This window comes from Theropithecus gelada, chromosome 19, assembly GCF_003255815.1.
Source record: "Theropithecus gelada isolate Dixy chromosome 19, Tgel_1.0, whole genome shotgun sequence".
NCBI classification, from domain to species: Eukaryota; Metazoa; Chordata; class Mammalia; order Primates; family Cercopithecidae; genus Theropithecus; species Theropithecus gelada.
Window position 1 is genome coordinate 17327979 of NC_037687.1, and position 22411 is coordinate 17350389.

A 22411-nucleotide genomic window follows, 5' to 3' on the forward strand; every position below is an offset into this window, starting at 1 on the left:
TTTTTTTTTTTTTTTTGAGATGGAGTCTCACTCTGTCGTGCAGGCTGGAGTGTAGTGGTGCTATCTCTGCTCACTGCAACCTCCGCCTCCCAGGTTCAAGCGATTCTCCTGCCTCAGCCTCCTGAGCAGCTGGGATTACAGGCGCCTGCCACCACACCTGGCTAGTTTTTTTGTCTTTTTGTTTTTTATGAGACGGAGTCTCACTCTGTCTCCCAGACTGGAGTGTAGTGGCATGATCTCTGCTCACTGCAACCTCTACCTCCCAGGTTCAACTGATTCTCCTGCCTCAGCCTCCCCAGTAGCTAGGATTACAGGTGCCCACCAGTATGCCTGGCTAATTTTTGTATGTTTTAGTAGAGAAACGGTTTCATCATGTTGGCCAGGCTGGTCTCAAACTCCTGACCTCAGGTGACCTACCCACTTTGGCCTTGGCAGGTGCTGGGATTACCAGCATGATCTGCCCACCTCAGCCTTCCAAAATGCTGGGATTACAGGGGTGAGGCGCCCCGCCCAGGCAGCACGGGACTTTTGATTCCGGCTCCGTTCCGGCTCCTTCCCGGCCAACAACTCCCTTCCTGGGGCCCATGACTTGGAGAACCCAGGGGCCCAATAGGCTGAGCATAGACTCTGAATCAAAGTCCGAGGATTTATCACAGTAAGAGAGTGTGTGCACCTGGTACCACTGAGAACAGTAGTGCCACATTTGACACTATGACATTTCCGGTAATTGCCTTCCATACAGTTTTAATCATGCATTTGCTCTGAGGGTTCACTCCCCAGACCTCTCCCATCTAGAGGACCCAGGAGCTATTTCTTACATTTTACAGGTGAGGAAACTGAGGCACAGCCAGGCCATGTATACATCTCGGCTTCCTCCTCGGGAAGAAACAGGGATTAAGGAGAAAGGAGGGGCTTCCTGAAACCATAGCCCAGCTCACACACCTGGACTTCCCCAACCCCAGAGCTCCCAACGCGGGCTCCAGGCTAGAATATTCTAGAGATTCAGAGGCAGCATAGGGCAGGGTTTGAATCCTAGCCAACCCCAAACCTAAAAATCTACAAATCTGAGGCCAGATGCAGTGGCTCACGTCTATAATTCAGCACTTTAGGGATCTGAGGCAGGCGGGTCACTTGAGGCCCACAGTTAAGACCAGCCTGGGCAATATGTCAAAACCCCATATCTAGAAAAATGACAAAAATTAGCCAGGCATGCTGGCCGGTGCCTGTAGTCCCAGCTTCTCAGGAGGCTGAGGTGGGAGGATCGCTTGAACTGGGGAGGTCGACATTGCAGCGAGCCGAGATCACACCATTGCACCCTAGCCTGGGTGAAAAAACGAGATCCTGTCTCTCAAAAAAAGAAAAAAAGAAGGCCGGGCGCGGTGGCTCACGCCTGTAATCCCAGCACTTTGGGAGGCCGAGGCGGGCGGATCACAAGGTCAGGAGATCGAGACCACGGTGAAACCCCGTCTCTACTAAAAATACAAAAAATTAGCCGGGCGCGGTTGTGGGCGCCTGTAGTCCCAGCTACTTGGGAGGCTGAGGCAGGAGAATGGCGTGAACCCGGGAGGTGGAGCTTGCAGTGAGCCGAGATCGCGCCACTGCACTCCAGCCTGGGCGACAGAGCGAGACTCTGTCTCAAAAAAAAAAAAAAAAAAAAAAAAAAAAAAAAGAAAAAAAGAAAAGACTACAAATCTGTCTGATTTTCGACTTCCAGAACCTTTCCAAATGCCAGGGATGTCTGGGGGCACATCGTAGGTTTTTGGGTCCTGGAATTATTTAAAATATAGAGATGGAATCTCACTATGTTGCCCAGGCTGGTCTCAAACTCCTGGGTTCAGGCGATCCGCCCCCCTCAGTCTCCCAAAGCACAGGAGTAAGCCACCGCGCCCCGCCCTGGGTTCAGGAATCTTTTTTTTTTTTTTGGAGGGGGTTCAGGAATCTTTGAACCCCCTGCAGAGAGCCTGCCTCCCTCCCTCCCCCACGGCCTTATCCAATCATTTCTTCACCGAACACACCTGGGCCATCGCTGACAGGGCTCTGTGCCAGGAACCCGCAAGGCGTTGCTTGTTCATCTCCAGCCACGGGGAGCTCATTCTCCAGATTCCCTAGCAGCGGACCAGACCCAGGGTGGGGTCGTGCGCCCCGAGAGGGGCGAGGGTGGTAAGAGGGGAACGGCAGAGGTGGGGGCCGGGCCCGGGGAGGGGAAGGGGCGTGGCCGGGGAGGGAGGAGCCGGCGGGGTACTCGCCTGGGCCACCAGGAAACTCAGCTCAGCTGGAAGAGGGGGCCTGGCAGGAGGCGAAGGCGGAGGGAGGCGGGAAGGCGTGAAGTCCGGTGGGAGGGAGGAATCGGGGGAGGGGCGGGAGCTCTGGCTCAGGTGAAAACTCTTCGGCTGGCGAGCGGAGAGGAGCAGGTAGAGGGGCAGAGGCGTGACTGTTGTCTGGGGGTGAGTGTCGGCAGCCCCCGGAGGATCTGGCGGACCCCAGTGGTGGGGATTTGGGGTTGGGGAAGTTGGGGCTCTGGAAAAGCCCCTGCCGGTCTCCACTGCGTATACCCTGAGACTCGGGGCTCCTGAATGTTCCCACACCCATCCGTAATTGTCTCCGGCGTTCCCAAGGCCAGCTCGGACCTAGGTCGGGGAGGAAGCCTCTCCCACGGCTGGCGACCCGGGACCCCGGCCCCCCTCCCAGATTGGGTGAGATCATACCCCCGAGGCAGATGCTGCGCAGTCAGCTTTGGCTGTTACTATTACTGTTGCCTGCGTTGTTGAGATTGTTGGCCCCTTGGGAGTAGCTGGGCAAGCCAGCACTGGGGTACCCGGTTGGGTTTAGGAACTGCAGGTGACCCCCAGTCTCTCCCTGCGGCTCCGGTGCTGCAGGCCCTGCCAGGTGCTGGGCGGCATTCCAGGGGCTCTGGCTGTGTGGCATGGACACACTGCTCTTGTTCTCTGAACCGGCCTCAGTTTCCCCTCCGTGAGGCGGAACAGTGACTCAGCTGGGATGAGGATGCCCGAAGCGTTCAGTCAAAGTTTTTGTGATGAGGTGTACTGCTGGCCACTGGGGCCCTTGCGTGAGTGGCGTTAGGTCTCTGAGCCTCAGTTTCCCTGTGTGTCAAGGGGGGGGTCTCATAGCATGGGACCTTGGCGACGATGAGTTGAGTGGATAAGAGCTGTGGCCACTCAGTGGGTGCCCAGGGACAGTCAGCTGTCATCATAATTATGTTAATAATAATTATGTCTGTAGCCACTGTTCAGATTCATTCCTGTTCCAAGGATCCTGACTACCTTTTCCTCTGGGTCAGATTTAAACTTTGTTTGTTTGTTTGTTTTATTTGTAGAGGTTGAGGGGTCTCCCTTTGTCACCCAGGCTGGAGAGCAGTGGCTCGATCATAGCTCACTGCAGCCTCAACCTCCTGGGCTCAAGTGATCCTCCCACCTCAGCCTCCCAAGAAGCTGGGACCACAGGTGCACACCACACACAGCTAATTTTAAAATTTTTGTGTGTGTGGAGACAGGGTTTCACTATGTTGTCCAGGCTGGTCTCAAACTCCTGGACCCAAGCAGTCCTCTTGCCTTGGCATCCCAAAGTGCTGGGATTTCAGGCATGAGCCACCATGCCTAGCCTTGATTTTTTTAAAATGGACACTTCTCAAGAGGAAACTGAGGTCCCCCCTCAACTTGGGCCGGAGCCTCCTGCAGTCCAGATCTGGGATTCAGGACCCAGGGGCAGCCACCTGGCTGTCTAGGTCTGGGGCCAGCCCTGGGGGCCATCACTTCCTCCCACTGCCCTGTTCTCAAGGTGACACCAGGCAGGGCTGGTATCAGGGCCTGGAGTCAGGAGGAATTAGGTGTGGCCAGGTCAGGCAGCTGGGCCCCCACCTGGCCTAGGTTATCAGTTGGCTGTTTGCCCAGCCCAGCCTGGACACCTTCCCTGACCCTCACCCCTAGGGTGTGGCAGTTCCTGGCAGGTGCTCTGGGTGTGGGGGAACCAAAAGAGGGCCTTGGTGCCTCTGTGTTCCAGGCCAGAGTTCCGGGAATCCAGACAAGCCAGGTCGGCCCAGGGGGAGCAAGTAAGGGCTCACTGAGTGACATTTCCTCCTGCCACCAGCCTCTGAGGCCCACAGCAAGGCAGGAATTTGCTCACTCCCCCAACCCCATGAGCCAGGAAGGATGCCTATTGTGGACCCTTTTCCTGGTGGGAATCTGTCTTGCTTGATTGCTCCTCGTGATGGTGAGCTCACTAACAACATGGCAAACTAAAGGAAGTCTCATCAGCTGGGAGTTAAAGACAGGAACTGGGCTCCCACCCAACCTTTCTTAGATGGATTTCTAGACTTCTCTGTGCCTCAATTTTCCTATCCATAAGCATGGGACAAATACAGCCCTACTTCTCAGCACAGATATGGAGTTTAGATGGACAGATGGTGGCCAGGCTGCACACGGGACCTGGCGTATTGATTCTAGTCCTGATTATGCAGCTCATTATGTTCTCATTTATAACATGTATCTTTGCACGACAGGAATAATATCATGAATATTTCTGGGCTCTAAGCACAAGGCTTGGAGAAGAGCCCTGATCGGCCTGAGGGCATGGGGGTCCAGAAAGTCCCCAGAGGAGGGGCCCATGATACCTCAGTTCCCCCATCACTCCTGGATTGTGGGAAGGGCCTGAGGTTGAACTGCAATGCAGGGCCTGGCTTCCCAGCCTCAGTTTCCCCATCTATGGAGTGATCCCAGAGATGTCCTTTGAGACTCCACTGGGCCAGGTCTGGGGTTTATTCGGCTCCTTTCCAGTCTCACACAAGTGCCCCAGGCAGTTCCTACAATGGGGTAGGGCTGGCATGGGTGACGTACAATGAGTCATCCATGACAGAGCCTCGGGATCTAGAAACCCAGGACACCAAGGTCTAAAGTGCGTGTGTCATCTGTTATCCTGCCCCGCCCCACCCCTTTTTCCACATCCAGGCGTTCTTCGGTGTGACTATTGAGTGTATATTGATAGAACTCACTAGCACACATGGTTTCACTAAAGCAGGGTCCGGCCATTGTGAACCTAAAGAATTTACTGGGCTATTTCTTCTTCTTTTCTTTCCCTTCTGTTTGCAAAAGCAACTCCTGCTCCTTGTAAAAAGCGACCAGCCCATCATTATTGGGAAACCCAAACTGGTAAGAACAGGTGAGAAACCACCCTCAGGTCAGGGTTCAAATCCCACCAACCCGCCCTGGCGTCAGTCGGCTGTGTGATCTTGGACAGAGGTGCACCCTCTGCACAGATCGCCCACCTGGACCCTAGGCTCCCCTCTGGAAGGCTCGGTGAGACTCCTCAGGTTCCTCCACAGGCCAGGGGCTCACACCTTCTCCTGGAAGCGTCCCCAACTTCCACCCTGGAGTTTCTTCACCCCCAGAGGTTGCACTCCTCTGGAAAATTGTCCTGTTTGCCACTTCTCTGTCCCCTGTTAGTATATCAGCATCCTGTGCACACGAGTGTTTCTCTCCATCATCTTGGCTGTGTCCTCGGAACCTAGACCCAGATGTGGCACACACTAGGTGCTCAGCACTTGCTCAGAGCAGTAACAGTCACAACTATGTGAGTGATAAGGGTGGTGGCAGTTGCTATTAAATCTCACTGTGGCTGGGCGCAGTGGCTCACACCTGTATTCCCAGCACTTTGGGAGACCAAGGCGGGCGGATCACCTGAGGTCAGGAGTTTGAGACCAGCCTGGGCGACGTGGTGAAACCCCATCTCTACCAAAAATACAAAAATTAGCTGGGCATGGTAATGCACACCTGTAATCCCAGCTACTCTGGAGGCTGAGACAGGAGAATCTCTTGAACCCTGGAGGCAGAGGTTACAGTGAGCCAAGATAGCACCACTGCACTCCAGCCTGGGCGACAGAGACTCTGTCTCAAAAAAAAAAAAAAAATCGTGACTGGGTGTGGTGGCTCACACCTGTAATCCCAGCACTTTGGGAGGCCAAGGTGGGAGGATCACTTGAGCCCAGGAGCTGGAGACCAGCCTGGGCAACATAGCTAGACCCATCTCTACAAAAATGAAATTAGCCAGTGGTGGTGATGCACGCCTGTGGTCCCAGCTACTTAGGAGGCTTAGGCAGGAGGATCAGTTGAGCCCTGGAGTTGGAGGCTGTAGTGAGCTATGATCGTGCCACTGCACCACTCCAGCCTGGGTGACAGAGCCAGACCCTGTCTCGAAAAAAAAAAAAAAAAAAACTCGTTGGTGCTTCACATATGTGCCACTTGGAGAAAAGGCCACTGCTTGGATCTGCCACTTGACCCTCTAGCCTTTCCCAGGACTCAAGTCCTTATGTATTCAAACAGGATTCTTCCAGAAGCTTCTCTCACCCTCCACTCCTTGCCTTGCCTTTTGGCAGCCTCAGAATGTTCCACACCTCCATCCAAATCCCAATTTAGGATTGGTGAGAATTGGAGAAACAGCACTCACAACAATGCTGATTGTCAGTTGGTGGCTCTGCCACCATCCCAGCTTTTTTTTTTTTGAGACGGAGTCTCACTCTGTCACCCGGGCTGGAATGCAGTGGTGCAATCTCGGCTCACTGTAACCTCCGCCTCCTGGGTTCAAGTGATTCTCCTGCCTCAGGCTCCTGAGTAGCTGGGATTACAGGTGCCCACCATTACACCTAGCTAATATTTTGTATTTTTAGTAGAAATGGGGTTTCACCATGTTGGCCAGGCTGGTCTCAAACTCCTGACCTCATGATTTGCCTGCCTCTGCCTGTCAAAGTGCTGGGATTACAGGTATGAGCCACCACACCCAGCTGACCATCCCAGCTTTGCAGAGGAGGATGCTAAGGTCTGGGTGGCCCCACCTACTCGGCCCACGTCCCATGGATGGTCAGTAGCTGGGTCAGAAGGTCCTTCCTCAAGGGCTGTCGGGGGTCCCCATGGCTGCTTCAAAGGCATCAGCTCACAGACCAGTCCTCCCAGCTGCAGGCAAGGCGGAGACCGAGAGCCAGCGACTGGGCCAGTTAGGAATATCCGGGCCTGGGAGTAGCTGAAGAGGCATCCAGAAGTAGCCCTAACTGGGCCTCAGTTTCCTCATCCGGAAAGTGGGAGTTACACAGGGAGAATTACCTTAATGCTATGGATACCTCTGAGACAGTGTCAGGCAGGACATTCCCCGCCCCCCTGTGCCACTCCCCGTCATCCGTGGTCTCCAAACAGTTCTGGGAGTGAGGGGGGCAGATCTAGTCCCGGGTAGTACCAGCAGGGTCCTTGATGACTTTCACATGCCCCACATCTCTTAGAGACAGTGACAAGAACAGGGTTGAGACCGGGCGCAATGGCTCATGCCTGTAATACCAGCACTTTGGGAGGCCGAGGCGGGCAGATCACTTGAAGTCAGGAGTTTGAGACCAGCTTGGCATGATGAAACACTGTCTCTACTAAACATACAAAAATTAGCCGGGTGTGATGGTGCACACTTGTAATCTCAGCTACTTGGGAGGCTGAGGCAGGAGAATCACTTGAAACCAGGAGGCGGAAGTTGCAGTGAGCTAAGATCGTACCACTGCACTTCAGCCTGAGGAACAGAGCGAGCAAGACTGTCTCCAGAATAAAACAAAAAAAAAAACAGGGCGGCCGGGCGCGGTGGCTCAAGCCTGTAATCCCAGCACTTTGGGAGGCCGAGACGGGCGGATCACGAGGTCAGGAGATCGAGACCATCCTGGCTAACACGGTGAAACCCCGTCTCTATTAAGAAATACAAAAAACTAGCCGGGCGAGGTGGCGGGCGCCTGTAGTCCCAGCTACTCGGGAGGCTGAGGCCGGAGAATGGCGTGAACCCGGGAGGCGGAGCTTGCAGTGAGCTGAGATCCGGCCACTGCACTCCAGCCTGGGCGACAGAGCGAGACTCCGTCTCAAAAAAAAAAAAAAAAAAAAAAAAAACAGGGCTGAGAACGACAGAGGTGCCTGGAGCCACATGCACCCGGGGCAAGAGCCCAGCCTTGACTGCTCCCTGAGAGTAGCAGAGGACATGGGGCCAGGGTGCAGCCGCCAATGCCCACGATTCTGCTGGGCAGACAACCCTTCTGCATATTTAGTGGTCGTTAATTTTCAATGAGTCATTAATACTTAGTATCATCTGTGCATTGAAGCATGAATATTCAGTGACCATGAATATGTGGTATCTAAAGACTATTTATGGCTTGTTAATATTCCTCATGATACTATTAGGCTGGGTGCAGTAGCTCACGCCTATAATCCCAGCACTTTGGGAGGCCAAGGTGGGTGGATCACCTGAGATCAGGAGTTCGAGACCAGCCCAGTCAACATGGCGAAACTCCGTCTCTACTGAAAATACAAAAATTAGCCGGGTGTGATGGTACATGCCTGTAATCCCTGCTACTTAGGAGGCTGAGGCAGGAGAATCACTTGAACCCAGGAGGCGGAGGTTGCAGTGAGTCGAGATCATGCCACTGCACTCCAGCCTGGGCGACAGAGGCTCTGTCTGAAAATATATATATATTCCTCATGATACTATTAATATTAATGTATCGTGTATGTGAGTTGCAACTTTAAAAAAAATTCAGAACGTATATTTGGACACAACTTACAACTTTTAATTGTTGCTTTGCAACTATTTTGTATGTTACAAATACTAGGCACCTCCTCTGTAGTTAATAGATTGTTAATATTCAGTACTTTACTAACACATAGCACTTTTTTTTTTTTTTTGAGACCGAGTCTCGCTCTGTAGCCCGGGCTGGAGTGCAGTGGCCGGATCTCAGCTCACTGCAAGCTCCGCCTCCCGGGTTTACGCCATTCTCCTGCCTCAGCCTCCCGAGTAGCTGGGACTACAGGCGCCTGCCACCTCGCCCGGCTAGTTTTTTGTATTTTTTAGTAGAGATGGGGTTTCACGGTGTTCGCCAGGATGGTCTCGATCTCCTGACCTCGTGATCCGCCCATCTCGGCCTCCCAAAGTGCTGGGATTACAGGCTTGAGCCACCGCGCCCGGCCGTATTTTTTTTTTTTTTAAAGACAGGGTCTTGCTCTGTTCCTCAGGCTGGAGTACTGTGGCGAGATCATGGCTCACTGCAGCTTGACCTCCCGGGCTCAAACCATCCTCCTACCTCAGCCTCCTAAGTAGCTGGGACTACAGGTGCACACCACCATGCCTGGCTAATTTTTGTATTTTTTGTAGAGATGGGGTTTTGTCATGTTGCCCAAACTCTTGGGCTCAGGTAATCCTTCCATCTCAGCCTCCCAAACTGCTGGGATTACAGGTGTGAGCCACCACACCCAGCTGGGTTTTTTTTTGTTTGTTTTGAGACAGGGTCTTGCTCTGTTGCCCAGGCTGGAATGCAGTGGTGCTATCATAGCTCACTGCAGCCTCGAACTCCTGGGCTCAAGCGATTCTCCTGCCTCAGCTTCCCAAGTAGCTGGGACTACAGGTGCACGCCACCACCGCACCTGGCTAATTTTTAAATTTTTAGTAGAGATGGGGTTTTACCATGTTGCCCAGGCGGGTCTTGAACTCTTGGGCTCAAGTGATCCTCCCACCTCAGCCTCCTGAGTAGCTGGGACTACAAGCACTCACCACCACCACACCAGGCTAATTCAAAAACTTTTTTTTAGGCCGGGCATGGTGGCTCACGCCTGTAATCCCAGCACTTTGGGAGGCCGAGGTGGGCAGATCACTTGAGGTCAGGAGTTCGAGACCAGCCTGCCCAACATGGTAAAACCCCGTCTCTACTAAAAATACCAAAATTAACGATGCGTGGTGGCACATGCCTGTAGTCCCGGCTATTCGGGAGGCTGAGGCAGAGGTTGTAGTGAGTCGAGATCATGCCATTGCACTCCAGCCTGGGTGACCTAGCAAGACTCTGTCTCCAAAAAAAGAAAAAAAATTGTAGAGACAGGGTCTCACTATGTTACCCACGCTGGTCTTGAGAACCTAAGCTCAAGTGATCCTCCTGCCTCGGCCTCGGCCTCCTAAAGCACTGGGATTACAGGTGATTTATCTTGACTGAATCATGGGTGACCAAGGCTTACTGGTCTCCCAAGCGATAAATCTGTTTGTCTTCTGAGGCAGAACCTGTGCGGCAGGGGACTGTGGCTGCTGCCTCGTGGAGTGGGGGCGAGGTTGCAGTGAGATAGGAGGTGATGGCTATCATATTTTTTGCCTTCTGCAACAAACTAGATAGCATCCCGTGGGAGCACAGTTGCAGGAGATAAGATGTGCAGCCCTGGGGCTTCAGGCTGGCTGAGAGAAGCAAAGAGATTTCCCGTGTCTGATGGTGGTGAATGCTACAGACATCAGCAGTGCTGGGGCTAGATGTTTTAGCTGGGAGGTTGAAGCCTCTCAGAGGTGACATTTCAGGAGAAGCCTAAATATGAAGACTGGGGAAAGAGCTGGAAGGAAGGAGGTCTTAGGTGGAGGCAGTGACTGGTGCAAGGGCCCTCAGACAGGGCTGAGCTTGGATGGTTTTTGTTTCTTTTGATACAGGGTCTCGCTTTCTCGCCAGGCTGGGGGTGCAGTCACAGCTCCCTGCAGCCTTCACTTCCAGGGCTCAAGTGATCCTCCCACCTCAGCCTCCTGAGTAGCTGGGACTACAGGCATACACCACTACACTCAGCTAATTTTTTTCTTTTTCTTTTTTTTTCTTTTTTTTTCTTTTTAGCACATACAGAGTCTCCCTTTGTTGCTCAGGCTGGTCTTGAACTCTTGGGCTCAAGCAATCCTCCTGCCTCAGCCTCCCAAAGTGCGAGGATTATAGGCATGAGCTACTGCATCCGGCCTGAGCCTGGGTGTTAAAGAATTTTTTTTTTTTTTGAGACAGAGTCTGGCTATGTTGCCCAGGCTGGAGTACAGTGGCACGATCTCAACTCACTGCAACCTCCACCTCCTGGATTCAAGTGATTCTCCTGCCTCAGCCTTCTGAGTAGCTGGGATTACAGATGCGTGCCACCACGCCTGGCTAATTTTTGTATTTTTAGTAGAGACAGGATTTCACCATGTTGGGCAGGCTGGTCTCAAACTCCTGACCTCAGGTGATCTGCCCTCCTCAACCTCCCAAAGTGCCAGGATTACAGACGTGAGCCACCGCGCCGGGCCAAGTTTAAGGGGCTGGTACAGCTGGAGCAGATGAGTGAGGGCAGAGATTGTGCGGGAAAGATGGCAGCAGAGAGGACCCACATCCTGCAGCCACACCCCAGGCGGAGGCTTCTGGGTCTTGGCAGAGGAAATAAGTGGCTTTTCTGTGTGCATTTGAGGAAGTGTGTTGTGGAGAATGACAAAATCACACTGGCACGTGAAGGGCAAACAGCTCCAGGCAGGACCGACTGGTCTGGCAGCGGGCGGCCAGGCGAGGGTCCCCAAGAGTCAGCCTGGACGTCACTGCTGGACGCTGGTGGCACCACGCCTGGCTTGGGGTGAAGTTTCTTCACCCACCTTGAACAGGAGTGCAGGAGAGGCACTGTTACCTGCAGGGAACATCTGATGTGCTCCTCCATCAATCACCTGTTGGCACCAGGGGTGGTGACTGGTGCCTGTGGTCCCAGCTACTTGGGAGGATAAGGCAGGAGGATCACTTGAGCCCAGGAGCTGGAGGCTGCAGTGAGCTATATCACCACTGCACTCCAGCCTGGGCAACAGAGCAAGTGAGATCCTATCGCTAAAAAAAAAAAAAAAAAAAAAAAGAAAAATTTTTAATTAGCTGGCAAGGTGGCTCATGTCTATAATCCCAGCACTTTGGGAAGCCAAGACAAGAGGACTGTTTGAGGCCAGGAATTCAAGACCAGCCTGGACAACATAGTGAGACCCCATCTCTTAAAACACAGCACACATAATCAATACCTGTTGAGCCTTCCTGGCTTATAGGCCGTCGTGTGCCAATAGCTCTCACCTGGATACCAGACTGAGTCTCCCACTGCCCAGATGTTCCTCACATTCTGTTCCTTCTGGTCCTTCTTTTTCCCCCCCCCTAACATCTGGGCTGTAATCAAAACATTGATGAGTTTCTTCATCTTATTTTCTCTCTCTCTCTCTTTTTTTTTTTTTTTTTTTTTTTTGAGATAGAGTCTTGTTCTATTGCCCAGGCTGGAGTACAATGGCGCGATCTTGGCTCACTGCAACCTCCACCTCCCAGATTCAAGTGATTCTACTGTCTCAGCCTCCTGAGTAGCTGGGATTACAGACACCCACCACCACACCCGGATAATTTTTGTATTTTTAGTAGAGACTGGGTTTTGCTGTGTTGGTCAGGCTGATCTCTAACTCCTGAGCTCAAGTGATCTACCCACCTTGGCCACCCAAAGTGCTGAGATTACACGTGTGAGCCACTGCCCCCAACCTTTTTTTTTTTCTTTTTTTTTTTTTTTTTTGGAGACATAGTCTTGCTCTGTCACCTAGGCTGGAGTGCAGTGGTGTGATCTTAGCTCACTGCAACCTCCGCCTCCTGGGTTCAAGTGATTCTCCTGCCTCAGCCTCCGGAGTAGCTGGAATTACAGTCATGAGCCACCATGCCCTGCTAATTTTTGTATCTAATTTTTTGTATTTAGTAGAGACAGGGGTTTCGCCATGTTGGCCAGACTGGTCTTGAACTCCTGACCTCAGATGATCCACCCACCTTGGCCTCCCAAAGTGCTGGGATGACAGCTGTGAGCCAATGCGCCTGCCCTTCACCTTATTTTCTAAACCTGCCTACTCTCCTATACCTCAGCAGCCAGCCTCTGTCTAGACCACCAAACTCTTCCACCTAGATGTTACCCAATCTCCCCCCACCTCAGCCTCCCGAGTAGCTGGGACTACAGGTGTACACCACCACACTCAGCTAATTTTGTTTCATTTTTACTTTTAGCAGAGACAGGGTCTCCCTTTGTTGCCCTACCCGGATTGAAATATTCCTAATCCCTTAGTGACCACAGGGAACCTTTTTTTTTTTTTTTTTTTTTTTTTTTAAATGACAGTCTCTCTCCGCTGCCCAGGCTGGAATGGTGTGATTATAGCTCACTGCAGCCTCAAACTCCTGGGATCAGGCCATCCTCCCACCTGAACCTCCTGAATAGCTGGGACTACAAGCATGCATCACCACGCTGGCTAACTTTTGTATTTTGGGTAGAGACGGGGTTTCACCATGTTACCCAGGGCTGGTCTCGAACTAAACTCAAGCAATCCTCCCACTTCAGCCTCCCAGAGTGCTGGGATTATAGGCCTGAGCCACCTTGCCTGGCCCACAAGGGACTTCTTAAAGGCATAAGTCAATCTGATCCCTCCCCTGCTCACAGACCCTCCATGGCTCCCCATTGCTTCTCACAGGAAACAAGACATTCTTCCTGGCCTGCCCATTCTATTCTGGTGCCCCAGCAGAGTCCCATAATTCCATCATCACCTCCTTTCTCTCCCCCTGTCCCAACCACATCAGCCTCCTTGCTCTGCCACCAACACCCTAAATTTATCTCCATCTCAATGCCTTTGCATGTGCTCCACTCTGTCTGGAATGCCCTTCCCCACAGTCTGCCCAAGGGAATTCCCATCATCCTTTAGGACCTCCGTGATCCTACGTTGCTCAGGTCCCCTGTGGACCTGCCTCAGTAGCAATTAATATGGCTGTCACTAATTGTTCATATCATTTACAATTTTTTTTTTTTGAGACAATGTCTTGCTCTGTTGCCCAGGCTGGAGTGCAGTGGTGTGATCATAGCTCACTGCAGCCATGAAGTCCTGGGCTCAGGTAATCCTCCCACCTCAGCCTCCCAAGTAACTGAGACCTCAAGCGCATGCTACCACAGCCTGCTAATTTTTTGTTTTGTTTTGTTTTGTTTTGTTTTGAGACAGAGTCTTGCTCTGTCATCCAGGCTGGAGTGGAATGGCGTGATCATAGCTCACTGCAGCCTCCACCTCCTGGGTTCAAGTGATTTTCCTGCCTCAGCCTCCTGAGTACTTGGGACTACAGGCGCCCACCACACCTGGCTAATTTTTGTTTTTGTTTTTGGTTTTTTTTGTAGAGAGTGAGTTTCCCCATGTTGGCCAGGCTGGTCTCGAACTCCTGACCTCAAGTAATCCACCTGCCTTGGCTTCCTAAAGTGCTGGGATTCTGGGTGTGAGCCACTGCGCCCAGACTAATTTTTGTGTTTTTTGTACAGACGGGGTTTCACCATGTGCCTAAGGTGTTCTACTTGTTATAGTGAGGGCACGGCTGGCTTGGTCATGGCTGCCTCCCCAGCATCTAGCGTACAGTAGGTGCTCAGTTAACACTCTAGGGCTGCTGAGTCACTGTGACAGTTAACAGGATTGGACTCATGCATATTCACAGATATTCACCTGTCTGTGCCCCACGTGGCTGAGAGTTGGCCAGGTTCTCTTTGAGGGATGTTTGGTGCCATCCATGACGCAGTCCCTTGTGATAGATTCTGGGAGGCCCTGAGGTCCGGGAAGGGAGTCTCCCAGTGACCCTGAGTTGAGGGACATGTGAGGTGGGCATACTGTACCTGTCAAAGTTCTGGGTTCTGGCCAGGCATGGTGGCTCATGCCTGTAATCCCAGCACTTTGGAAGGCTAAGGTGGGCAGATCATGAGATCAGGATATCGAGACCATCTTGGCCAACATGGTGAAACTTCATCTCTAAAAAATTAACCGGGTGTGGTGGCACGTGCCTGTGGTCCCAGCTACTCTGGAGGACGAGGCAGGAGAATCACTCGAACCAGGAGGCAGAGGTTGCAGTGAGCCGAGATTGCGCCACTGTACTCCAGCCTGGGCAACTCCATCTCAAAAAAAAAAAAAAAAAAAGTCCTGGCCGGGTGCGGTGGCTCACGCCTGTAATCCCAGCACTTTGGGAGACCGAGGCGGGTGGATCATGAGGTCAGGAGATCGAGACCATCCTGGCTAACACGGTGAAACCCCATCTCTACTAAAAATGCAAAAACTTAGCCAGGCGTGGCAGCGGGCGCCTGTAGTCCCAGCTACTTGGGAGGCTGAGGCAGGAGAATGGTGTGAACCTGGGAGGCGGAGCTTGCAGTGAGCCGAGATTGTGCTACTGCACTCCAGCCTGGGCGACTGAGCGAGACTCTGTCTCAAAAAAAAAAAAAAAAAAAGTCCTGGGTTCTGATACTGCTCCATGCTGAGCCTCAATGTCCCTCTCTGTAAGTGAGGAATAGCTGGGGAATTAAGGTAGCCAGGGTGGTGGACTGACAGTCACTGAGGCGGTCACCACACAGCTAATATGTGCCAAGCCCTTTTGCAGTCAGGGAGCAGTGGCCCCATTGTATGTGTGTGTGTGTGCACTGGAGCAGGGAATCTCAGCACCCCCATGTCCTAATAAGAAAACTAAGACTTCACATGGAAAGGCAGGGTACAGTGGCTCATGCCTGTCATCGCAGCTCTTCGGGTGGCCAAGGCAGGTGGATCACTTGAGGCCAGGAGTTCAAGACCAGCCTGGCCAACATGGTGACACCCCATCTCTACTAAAAATACAAAAAAATTAACCAGGCACGGTGGCGCACACCTGTAATCCCAGCTACCCAGGAGGCTGGGGCAGGAGGATCGCTTGAACCCATGAGGTGGAGTCTGCAGTAAGCTGAAATTAAGACACTGCACTCCAGCCTGGGCAACAGAACGAGAGAGAGATGCTGTCTCAAAAAAAAAAAAAAAAAAAAAAAAATTAATTCCCAGCAGGGAGGGCCAGGGCACCCGTCAGAGCCAACAGGGGTTGGAATGCCTTGAAGTGGATCTTGTAAGGGGTGGAGGAGTTAAGTGGGGGGTGAATTTCAATATTTTGCCAACCTGAGCAACTGTACAGGTACAACCAGGTGTTGGGGGTCACAGGAAAAGCACTTTGCTCAAGGTGAGTGTTCAGTGAGTTTTGTTTTCCACAGAAGCCGCCCGGGGGCTCCTCAGGCTGACCCCAGACCCTGGCTGGCCAGGATGAGGTATCTCCGGCACCTGCGGCCCAATGCCACCCTCATTCTGGCCATCGTCGCTTTTACTCTCCTCCTCCTCTTCAGTCTGCAACTGTCACCACCCACCCTCAAGGTCCAGGAGCAGCCACCGGCGACCCCCGAGGCCCTGGCCTGGCCCACTCCACCCACCCACCCAGCCCGGGCCCCGTGCCAGGCCAACACCTCTATGGCCAACCACTCGGACTTCGCCAAGCAGCCGAAGAATGTTCAGGACTTCCTGCTGTACAAACACTGCCGCGACTTCCCCCTGCTGCAGGACGTGCCCCCTTCTAAGTGCGCGCAGCCGGTTTTCCTGCTGCTGGTGATCAAGTCCTCCCCCACCAACTATGAGCGCCGCCAGGTGCTGCGGCGCACGTGGGGCCGCGAGCGCAAGGTGCGGGGTTTGCAGCTGCGCCTCCTCTTCCTGGTGGGCACAGCCTCCAACCCACACCAGGCCCGCAAGGTCAACCGGCTCCTGCAGCTGGAGGCACAGACTCACAGAGACATCCTGCAGTGGGACTTCCACGACTCCTTCTTCAACCTCACGCTCAAGCAGGTGCGCTGGGTTGGGGTCACCTGATCAGGGCCACCTATCCTTCTTGTCCAAATTGCCACCCACTCCTGAGGGACCCAGGGGACCAGAAGCCCTCATCAGTCCATCACAGCCCATTCTGCCCCTCCGCTGTCCTCACTAGCCTCGTGGTGACCCCAAATTGTCTTCTTCCCAGGGAGGCTGGGGGGAAGGGTAGAGGAGCTAGGTTACTAGCACAGAGCTCAAGCCTGATGATGCGGGTTCGAATCCAAGCTCTGCCTCTTACTTGTTGTTCGACCTTGGAGGAGTTCATTCACCTCTCTGTGCCTCAGTTTTCTCACCTGGAAAATGGGATGTGAATGAGTCCCACCCACCTCTGAGGGCTGCTGTGAGGTTTACAGGAGACAGCATTTATAAGGCACCCAGACCAGTGCTGAATGTCCAGCTTATCCTGGCAATGACAGAGACACATCTCCTTGTTTATTTTTATGTTTATTTATTTGTTTTTTTAATGGAGTCTTGCTCTGTTGCCCAGGCTGGAGTGCAGTGGTGTGATCTGGGCGCACTGCAACCTCCGCCTCCTGGTTTCAAACAATCCTCCTGCCTCAGCCTCCCAAGTAGCTGGGATTACAGGCACTCGCCACCACGCCCAGCTAATTTTTGTATTTTTAGTAGAGACCGGGGTTCACCATGTTGGCCAGGGTAATCTCGAACTCCTGACCTCAGGCGATCTTCCCACCTCAGCCTCCCAAAGTGCTGGGATTACAGGTGTAAGCCACTGCGCCCAGCCAACATGTTCTTGTTTATTTGTTCTGGTTCTGTCTCCCAGTGAGGCTGGGGGCTGTGTCTGTTTCACTCACTGCTGTGTCCCTAATGCCTAGAATAGATTCAGGTGCACAACAGGTGCTCAGTCGAGACCTTTTTGATGGACAAGAATCATGAGCGGTAGCTGGGCGTGGTGGCTCATGCCTGTAATCCCAGCACTGTCGGAGGCTGAGGAGGGAGGATTGCTTGAGCCCAAGAGTTTCAGGCCAGCCTGAGCTACATAGCAAGACTTCGTCTTTTTTTTTTTTTTAATTTTAATTAATTAATTTTTATGTTTTTAAATTAATTAATTAATTTTTTTTTTTTTTTTCCTGAGATGGAGTCTGGCTCTGTCACCCAGGCTGGAGTGCAGTGGTGCGATCTCGGCTCACTGCAACCTCCACCTCCCAGGTTCAAGTGATTCTCCTGCCTCAGCCTCCTGAGTAGCTGGGATTACAGGTGCATGCCACTATGTCCAGCTAATTTTTTTGTACTTTTTAGCAGAGACGGGGTTTCACTGTGTTGACCAGGCTGGTCTGAAACTCCTGACCTAAGTTCATCCACACTGCATTGGCCTCCCAAAGTGCTGGGATTACAGGCATGAACCACCGCACACAGCCTCATCTCTTTTTTAATAAAAGAACCCAGGAGAGGTGAGAAAATCCCGCCCATCTGCAGATGAGGAAATGGAGGGACTCCAAGGACCCCTCCTAGGTCCTTGAGTAGAGCAAGACAAGTAGAGACAACATTTTCTTTTTTTTTTTTTTTTTTTTTTTTGAGACGGAGTTTCGCTCTGTCGCCCAGGCTGGAGTGCAGTGGCCGGATCTCAGCTCACTGCAAGCTCTGCCTCCCGGGTTCACGCCATTCTCCTGCCTCAGCCTCCAGAGTAGCTGGGACTACAGGCGCCCGCCACCTCGCCCGGCTAGTTTTTTGTATTTTTTAGTAGAGACGGGGTTTCACCGGGTTAGCCAGGATGGTCTCGATCTCCTGACCTTGTGATCCGCCCGTCTCGGCCTCCCAAAGTGCTCGGATTACAGGCTTGAGCCACCGCGCCCGGCCTGAGACAACATTTTCAAGGAGGAACAGGGAACTCTGCAGGATCCTGCTCGTAGGAGGTACAGGCAGGCCTGGGTTCAAGGCCTCTGGTAGCCTGGGTTCAAGGCCTCTGGTGACCTTACTGCCGTTTTCTCTGGAGAGCCTCTGTTCCCTCGTCTGTAAATAAGATTGAGGACCACTTCTGCCTCCTAACGGTGAATTCAGGATTCAAGGTAGGTAAGCACTAAGCACAGCACCCAGCAACAAGCAGATACCCAGCCCATGTAGGTTACCATAGGGGAAACTGAGGCTGAGGTGGGTAGGGGCCACGGCCTCTCAACGTGCTGTGTTCTGAAAACACAAAAGTGGCCGGGCACAGTGGCTCACGCCTATAATCCCAGCACTTTGGGAGGCCGAGGTGGGCAGATCACTTGAGGCCAGGAGTTCGAAACCAGCTTCTTGGGAGGCTGAGGCAGGAGGATTGCTTGAACCCTGGAGGTGGAGTTTGCAGTGAGCCAAGATCCTGCCACGGCACTCCAGCCTGGTTGACAGAGTGAGACTGTCTCAAAAAAACAACCTGCAAAAGTCTGTGATAAACGTCAACTTGACAAATATGAACCTAGCACCTGTGAAGCACTGGCACTATGCTGGGTGCTGAGGGAGATGGCATGAATAGAAAGAGAGAGACACAGACCCAAGTAGGGAAGCCCAGTGTTTGCTGGGAGAGGTGAGTGTTAACAATCACACAGGCAGGGCACCGTGGCTCACGCCTATAATCCCAGCACTTTGGGAGGCCAAGGCAGGTGGATCACCTGAGGTCAGGAGTTCAAGACCAGCCTGACCAACATGGTGAAACCCCATCTCTACTAAATACAAAAATTTGGCCGGGCGTGGTGGTGCATGCCTGTAATCCCAGCTGCTTGGGAGGCTGAGGCAGGAAAATTGCTTGAACCCAGAGGGTGGAGGTTGCGGTGAGCTGAGATTGTACCACTGCACTCCAGCCTGGGCAACAAGAGCGAAAACTCCATCTAAAAAATAATAATAATAATAAATTAATTTACACAGGGGTGGTGGCTCATGCTTGTAATCTCAGCACTTTGGGAGGCTGAGGTGGGAGGATCCTCTGAGGCCTGGAGTTTAAGACCAGCCTGGGCAGCATAACAAGATCCCATCTCTAAAAAAATATAAATTTTTTAATTAGCCAGGAGTAGCGGCATGTGTCTGTAGTCCCAGCTACTTGGGAGGCTGAGGTGGGAGGATCACTTGAGCCCAGGAATTCAAGGCTGCAATGAACTATGATCGTACCACTACACTCTAGCCTGGGCAATAGAGCAAGACCCTGTCTCAGAAACAAACAAACAAAATTCACACAAATGATGATTTAACAACAGGGCTTGGCCAGGCAGAGTTGGAAGGAATAGCAATAAATGTAAATGTAACAATTTTCCAGCATTTCTTGGTGCTTCATGGAGCATGGTCTCCATGGATTCTCCAACACTCCTAGAGGCACATGATAAGGCCTGTTTAGAGAGTTGGAAACTAAGGCACAGAGAGGGTTTCCCAAGTAACCCCACAGGGCAGGGCTTCAAACCCAGGCCGGATTGTGGACACTCTCTTTCCTGGGCTCACTGGGCTGGAGTGGCCAACAGAGACCCAAGGCCAATTTCTCCAGCCCTCAAGCAAGCATGCCCTGCCCACCCTGCCTGCAGGTGCTGTTCTTACAGTGGCAGGAGACGAGGTGCGCCAACGCCAGCTTCGTGCTCAACGGGGATGATGACGTCTTTGCACACACAGACAACATGGTCTCCTACCTGCAGGACCATGACCCTGGCCGCCACCTCTTCGTGGGGCAACTGATCCAAAACGTGGGCCCCATCCGGGCTTTGTGGAGCAAGTACTATGTGCCGAGGGTGGTGACTCACAACGAGCGGTACCCACCCTACTGTGCGGGTGGTGGCTTCCTGCTGTCCCGCTTCACTGCCGCTGCCATGCGCCGTGCTGCTCTTGTCTTGGACCTCTTCCCTATTGATGATGTCTTCCTGGGTATGTGTCTGGAGCTCGAGGGACTGAAGCCTACCTCCCACAGTGGCATCCGCACGGCTGGTGTGCGTGCCCCATCGCAACACCTGTCCTCCTTTGACCCCTGCTTCTACCGAGACCTGCTGCTGGTGCACCGCTTCCTGCCTTATGAGATGCTGCTCATGTGGGATGCACTGAACCAGCCCAACCTCACCTGCAGCAAACAGACACGGATCTACTGAGTCAGCATCAGGGTCCCCAGCCTCTGGGCTCCTATTTCCATAGGAAGGGGTGACACTTTCCTCCCAGGAAGCTGAGACCTTTGTGGTCTGAGCATAGGTGACTGCCAGGGAAGGTTTGATGAGTGAATATTCTGGCTGGTGAACTCCTATACATCCTTCAAAACCCACCTGGTACTGTTCCGGCATCCTCTCTGGATGGCTGGAGGGACTCCAGAAAATATCCGTCTTCTTTTTATGGCAGCTAATGGCAGAATTGCCTCTGCTAGGGTTCCAACTGTGGATGCATCCATCCCGTTTGAGTCAGAGTCCTACTTCCCTGCTCTGACCTACTCACAGATGGGATGCTAAGCAGTGTACCTGCAGTGGTTTAATGGTAGATAAGCTCCATGTACAGTTCCAGGCCAGCCAGAAACTCCTGTGTCCACATAGACCTGACGTGAGAAATATCTTTCAGCCTAGGAGAGATGGGTCCTGATCTTAACCCTTTCCTGGGTCTCAGACAACTCAGAAGTTTGGGGGATACCAGAGAGGTGCTGAAATAGGACCACCCCCTGCTTACTTGTGGGATCAAATGCTGTAATGGTGGAGGTGTGGGCAGAGGAGGGAGGCAAGTGTCCTTTGAAGGTTTTGGGAGCTCAGAGTTTCTGGGGTCCCCATGGGGAGCCCCCATCCCTGTGTTCCCCAAGAATTCAGAGAAAAGCACTGGGGCTGGAAGGATCTTTAATGGGCCCAAGGCCAACAGGCACATGCCCCACTACTGCCTGGAGAATGGAGAGATTCAGGTCCTCCAGCGGCCCCTCTGCCCAGTATGTTTTACAGATTACAGGGGACCGAGTGAGCCAGTGACCCCCTGGAGCCCCCAGCTTCAGGCCTCAGTGTCTGCCACTCAAGCTTCACAGGCATTGCGATGGAGCATCCTTGGGGAATTGTCAGGAAAAGAAAATGAGATCAGACTGTTACTGTGTTTATATAGAAAGAAGTAGACATAAGAGACTCCATCTTGTTCTGTATTTGAGATGCTGTTAATCTGTGACCCTACCCCCAACCTTGTCCTTGCAAGAGACATGTGCTGTGGTGACTCAAGGTTTAACGGATTTTGGGCTGTGCAGGGTGTGCTTTGTTAAACAAGTGCCTGAAGGCAGTATGCTTGTGAAAAGTCATCACCATTCTGTTAATCTCAAGTACCCAGGGACACATACACTGCGGAAGGTCACAGGGACCTCTGCCTAGGAAAGCTAGGTATTGTCCAAGGTTTCTCCCCATGTAATGTTCTGAAATTGGCCTCGTGGAAAGGGAAAGACCTAATCGTCCCCCAGCCTGACACCCGTGAAGGGTCTGTGCTGAGGAGGACTAGTATAAGAGGAAAGAAGGCCTCTTGGCAGTTGAGATAGAGAAAAGCATCTGTCTCCTGCCCGACATTGGGCAGTGGAACATCTCGGTGTAAAACCTGATTGTATGTTCTATTTACTGAGAAAGGAGAAAACTGCCTTAAAGGCAATGTTGCTCTTTATGCACTAAAAAGGTTTATGGAGATATTTGCATATGCATATCAAGGCACAGCATTTTTCCTTAAACTTATTCATGTCACAGAGATCTTTATTCACATGTCTTTTTTTTTTTGAGACGGAGTCTGGCTCTGTCGCCCAGGCTGGAGTGCAGTGGCCGGATCTCAGCTCACTGCAAGCTCTGCCTCCCGGCTTTACATCATTCTCCTGCCTCAGCCTCCCGAGTAGCTGGGACTACAGGCGCCCGCCACCTTGCCCGGCTAGTTTTTTGTATTTTTTAGTAGAGACGGGGTTTCACCGGGTTAGCCAGGATGGTCTCGATCTCCTGACCTCGTGATCCGCCCGTCTCGGCCTCCCAAAGTGCTG

At 52.5% G+C, this 22411-nt stretch overlaps 1 protein-coding gene across 5 annotated transcripts; it reads left to right on the forward strand.

The window, feature by feature from the left end:
- The first annotated feature begins 2068 nt into the window (after nt 1-2068).
- B3GNT3 (UDP-GlcNAc:betaGal beta-1,3-N-acetylglucosaminyltransferase 3) lies at nt 2069-21467 on the forward strand. 5 transcript variants are annotated; one of them, XM_025368761.1, is made up of 3 exons: nt 2069-2127; nt 15846-16464; nt 19989-21461. In XM_025368761.1, exons 2-3 carry the CDS (start codon nt 15895-15897, stop codon nt 20538-20540), a joined length of 1122 nt encoding a protein of 373 aa, XP_025224546.1. In that variant the 5' UTR covers nt 2069-2127; nt 15846-15894; the 3' UTR covers nt 20541-21461. The 5 variants fall into 5 exon arrangements, with proteins under 5 accessions (XP_025224546.1, XP_025224545.1, XP_025224547.1 ...); XM_025368760.1 differs by lacking the exon at nt 2069-2127 and adding an exon at nt 2353-2444 and having other exon boundaries at nt 19989-21467; XM_025368762.1 differs by lacking the exon at nt 2069-2127 and adding an exon at nt 2379-2444 and having other exon boundaries at nt 15849-16464.
- The last annotated feature ends 944 nt before the right edge of the window (nt 21468-22411 follow it).